Source organism: Trypanosoma cruzi, genomic scaffold, assembly GCF_000209065.1.
Source record: "Trypanosoma cruzi strain CL Brener 1047053516991 genomic scaffold, whole genome shotgun sequence".
NCBI lineage: Eukaryota > Euglenozoa > Kinetoplastea > Trypanosomatida > Trypanosomatidae > Trypanosoma > Trypanosoma cruzi.
In genome coordinates, this window is record NW_001849138.1 from 7798 (window position 1) to 12940 (window position 5143).

The 5143-nt window shown below is 44.6% G+C and overlaps 2 protein-coding genes across 2 annotated transcripts, besides 6 other annotated features; both read right to left on the reverse strand.

Moving 5' to 3' along the window:
• Positions 1–5143: a sequence feature (heterozygous, Esmeraldo-like haplotype).
• Positions 14–36: a microsatellite.
• Positions 294–325: a microsatellite.
• Positions 359–394: a microsatellite.
• Positions 459–4316, reverse strand: Tc00.1047053510949.10 (dual specificity protein phosphatase, putative; the record flags this gene model as incomplete). Its single annotated transcript, XM_798950.1, has 1 exon — positions 459–4316. One exon carries the CDS (start codon positions 4314–4316, stop codon positions 459–461), a length of 3858 nt encoding a protein of 1285 aa, XP_804043.1.
• Positions 4477–4509: a microsatellite.
• Positions 4584–4618: a microsatellite.
• Tc00.1047053510949.20 (thioredoxin, putative) lies at positions 4766–5143 on the reverse strand (the record flags this gene model as incomplete). Its single annotated transcript, XM_798951.1, has 1 exon — positions 4766–5143. A coding segment is annotated over one exon (378 nt), but the record flags the coding sequence as incomplete, so codon positions are not given.

A 5143-nucleotide genomic window follows, 5' to 3' on the forward strand; every position in this document is an offset into this window, starting at 1 on the left:
CCATCCCCATGAAAACAGCAACAACAACAACAACAAAAAAAAAAGCCAAACCAAATAATAGCAGCCAAAATATTTAAAAGTGCATAATTCACAAAATAAATAAATAAAGGACACAAGACAAAACAAACCAAAAATACACAACTGAATAAAATTCATCCCGCCCCTTCTCACTTTTCCTTCTCTTTGGTTCCGCTCCAATATGTACGTATTTACATATATACAGAGAATAAAGGATTCATTACAGGGAAAAAGGCCGCGCACGTGGAAAAACAAAAAATATGGACGGTGAAAACACAAACAAACAAACAAACAAAAAACAAAAAAAAAATCCAAAGAAAATAAATAAACAGCATCCGTCAAGAAAAAAAAAAAAAAAAAAAAAAAAAAAAAAAAAGATGGCCTATAAACAAATATACATATATTGCTTTTTTCTCTTTTTTTAAAATTTTTCCTCTTCGTCATGGCTTAAAAACATCATCTCTCTCCATCGCCGCCATATTCAGTGGGCGTTGTTGTGGGAATAACTCGGCGTCTAGCTGTAAAAGCTGATTAAAAAAGCCCTGATTTGGGTAAATGGCAGGACGCCCCTCTTTGGTCTTAAAATACGCCTCATCAAGACGCATACCTCTTTTCATCATAAGATAGGCAATGACGGTTGTCGCCGAGCGCGACATACCAGCGAAGCAATGTACAAGACATCCCCTTCCTTTTTTTACGCTTTTTTCAATAAAGTCAACCGATTCCTGAAAGGTAAGTCTGATATCTGCGCCCTCAATGTCATCAATACTGAGCGTCAAATGCTCACCGCCAATTGGCGGTGTTGGGACAAGTTCCCGGCCCACGGTTAAAAGACTTTTAATGGAAAGTTTATCGTACACCAGCTGAGACTGTGCACTCCGCAGGCTACCGCAGTACACATGCTCAACAATGCGATCAGGGTAAATTTTGTTCCACATGATGCTAACATTGGGCAATTTTTCTTCCAATTTCTCTGAAATATACGTTCGGTATACATTCGGCTCATTATCAAGTGCTAGCTTTAGTTTGGGAAACTTCTCAAGGACTTCTTGCTCTGGAAATTCGGTAATGCGTGGATTCTCCGCCAAGTAAATGACAGATAACATTGCCATCGACGGGGCGGTAGTCACAATTTCCAAAACGCTCTCCGGAATACCGGCAAAGTTATTGTAGTCCATGGAAAGAGTAGCCAGGTTGTACAGATACATAAAAGACTGCGGGAGCTGTTGAAGCTGATTATGACTTACATCCAGTCGCTCCAGTTGGCTCAAGTTACCCAAACTATCTGGGAGTTCCGATAGCTCGTTGCTTGCAATCACCAAACTACGAAGTTTGTGCAAAAACGATAACTCATGCGGTATGCTCTTTAATTTATTGTAGCTAAGATCCAAACTTACCACGTGAAGTAGCGGCGGGTCAAACACTTCCCTCGGTACAGAGGTCAGATCAAAACGATACAACAACAGTTCTGGGCTACCATTTTCACGGCATTTGTTTATCTCCTCCTCCCACGACAAATCATCGATCTCACAGGCTTTGGGAAGCTTCTTTTTACTTTTATTTTTTCTACACTGCACTTTAAAATGACTCAATGACATTCCTTTAGGTGACGAAAGGCTATTTGTGATATCCACAATAGATCCAGCCGGCAAGTTGGCCTGCATCTCTACCTCTTCCAAGACATGTGCATTGTGAATACTGCTTGGTGGAAGAAGCATGGCCTCCTGGTTTCCATCCCCTTTATGTTCAATGGTGTGAATAAGATACGGCTTCATCTCATGACCTTTTTCATGGTCGTCATTCAGGGCGCATTTACCACATCGAATGTACGAAGGACATACGGAACATCGAAATACCACAATTGACAAATCCACATGACAGAGTCCACAGACAATTTTATCTTTAAAATGCAATAGCACAGAAGAATCCAAATCTTTGAGGTCAACCACACTGGCTCGACTTTCCTCATGGACAATGGAATCCACAAAGTTCGAATTACCAAGAAATTCGGTATCAATTATGGGATCTTGACCCACCACGTCCATAAGTCGGCGCTCCTCACGAAAACTAAAATCCAGAGATACCGCACCTTTTATAGAAGCAGATGACAGCTGCAAAGGTTTGACACCAAGAAGTTGGGAATCATCAAACGCATCCGCCAAATACGGGTGAGACAACAGCTCCTTTGCAGACATCTTGGTCGTGATCGCCTGAGAAATAAAACCAAAAACTGGTTGAGTAAGAAGATCTAAAAATTCTTTAACCTTCTTAATGACATTTTGCGCAATAGTACCGCCCTCATTTCCACTATAAAAGGATTGCCAGACTTGTTTATACACCACTGGTATCACTGAGGCCGCAAGTAATCCGACACAAAAAGTGTCCACGGCATGTTTTGTCTTATGTAAAGGTTTCTTAAGATCTTCAATAACCCATGGAGGAAATGAGTACCAAAAATTCCCCGTATCATCATTTGTTAATGCCTCGTCCCTGGTTAAAAACAGGGGGCCAAAGTCTGCCAACACAAAACCAACGCCTCTTTGATAGAATATATTAGACGGCGTTAGACATAAGTGTGAGACACCGTTTGTGTGAAGAAAATGTAACCCTTTGAGAACATCCACAAGCATCCCCTTTAAAGTGAAACAAGGATCCTCACTATTTGTAAGCGGAGGGAAGTTCATGCTAAGAAATTCCCCTTCCGCATAGGGTTGCGTCGCAAAACAGCCATCTTTGTTCTCCACAATCTCCATAAGATGCAATATATTGGGGTGACGGGCCACACGGCAGAAGGCCAAGTCATGAAGAATGTTGCCTGCATAGGACAAATTCTCCAACTTCTTCATTACCGATCGCCTCATGACCTTCAAAACAATCTTTGTCATGTTACGAGCCGAGTTTACAAGAAACGTCTCACAGTTTCGCCCCCTGACAAAAACGTCACTTATTGGCAAGCCACCTCGCTTCTGAGACCGCGAAAATCGCGCCCCGATGGTACTGAGACTAGCAATGGAGCCAACTTTTCCGCCATAATGAGAATTTGCGGCAGCGGGGGGAGAAATTGTGCTCCCACTAATGCTGTGTCTTACATTCTCCCCGAAAAGAGGGTGACGCAGCACTTCGATGATGGAAGGCCGATTATTGGGGTCGCGATCTAGACACCACAGTACAACATCTTGGAAACTAGCATCCGAAACCCAATCCGCTTCCGGAAACTCTATTTTCCCATGCAACACAGAATCCCGTATCGTTCCAAAAGGTTTGCCTTCAACATCCAACGGTTTTCGGCCGTAGGCGAGGCGATACATTAAAAGTCCAAAGCCCCATACATCCGCCTTAAAATGATTTATTGCAGAAACATCTTCGGTTTGAAAAACCTCGGGCGGCATACAAGCCAACTCACCATTGAAAACAAGGCCTTCAGAACTTTGTGAGGCAAAAATATGTCCAAATCCAGCGTCCGCAATACAAGCCGTGCCACTGTTTTTGATGAGAATGTTGTCCAGTTTGAGATTGTGGTGGTAGATTCGATGAGAGTGCAGGACACGAAGGCCGACGGCAACATCATGCAGCAGGGAGAGTAATCGTTCCTTCGTCTCCAGTTTGCCTAAGAGAGCCTCACAACTGCCGTTTTCAATATACGGAGAGACAAAAACAAAGTTCTCATGCTGTCCATCATCCAGTACATCCACGCAGCGTAGGACGTTATCGTGAATCAAGTTCGTCAGCACTTTATGGTCATCCAAGACACGCTCGGCCAACTTCATGCGGGTGACAAACGTGACCACCTTAAAAACGTTTTCTGGAGACTGTGAGGTGAGACTGCTGTTAAGTTGATAGCTCACAGTGTTTTCGGACCCCACATTTTTCCCTGTTTTTCCCATCGTTCCGCCTCGTCCCCTTCCTCTTTCCTCCGGTGGTGCTTTGACAAGAAAACTTCGACCCACCGTTCCTGTTGGCAAGGAACTCAGGACAGAGTATTTTCCCACAACCTCCCCCGGAGCAAATTCTCCTGTGCACATGACAGCTGCTCGATTAGAAAATAACAAGTCCGGATGAGCCAAAAAAAGTGACGCATATGGACCCTGACAAAGCTCCTCCATAAAATCCTCCAGAAATGTTTGTGATTGAGAGCTCACAAGCCCCAATTTTTCTGTCAGCAATGTAGGCAACAGCCCAGTTGCACTACCATTATCGCCGCCATTCTGCAATTCGTAATGCCTCTCCATCAATTTTGACTTCCTCTGCTTCGCGCCCCACACTGCGTGGATTCTTCCAGGGGCAATACATGCGCCCATTCTTCTTCCTTCCCTCGGTCGCCTGTCTTACTGTGTGTGGAATTCGTCCCCGCTTATTTCCTTGCCAACTTTTACTCCGTCGCCAAATAAGATCCTCCTCTGCCCTTTGTTTATATCCCCCCTACCGCTCTCAACGGCACCTTACTGCCCGTTCGGCCGCCTCCTTCTCTCTCTCTCTCTCTCTCTCTTTCTCGTTCTCCTTTCCCCCCTGTTGGTACACACTCGCCGCACTCCTACGCGTCCATATCAACAAGCGAAAGGACGTGCAAAAGGAAGAAAAAAAAAAAAAAAAAAAAAAGAAAGGCACAGAATATCACGGCGGTTCTAGAAATAAATGCAAATCGTGGGAGTCCATGAAAAAAAAGAGATGCGCAAACGCAAGTTCAAAAAAAAAAAAAAAAAACATCCCTCCTACCCACGCCGACAGAATACCGGACTCCGTTAAGTCATCACTGCAGCACTTTTTTCCCGAGCTGCAAATCTCCCGACAGCACCCTCTGCAGTACTTCATTTGCACCTTCCACTGTCTCTATCCCGTCAAGAAGCCTGTAGCGGATCGTGTCACGCTTCGCTGCCCGTAACAATAACATCTGATGAGCGGCACCACCCTCAACACTGTTGGCCACCTCTTCCAGACCAAGATCATTCCGAAGGGCAGAAAGAATGACATCACGCTCGGCATCTGCCTCGAAGAATAAAAGGGGTTCATTGCGAAACATCTCGTGAACACGCTCAAGAGTAAACGCGGACGTAAACGACAACACACACAGCGGTGCCCGTTCATGTACGCGCAGTGTCGCCGGTAAGCAGAAGTCCGCCAACAACTG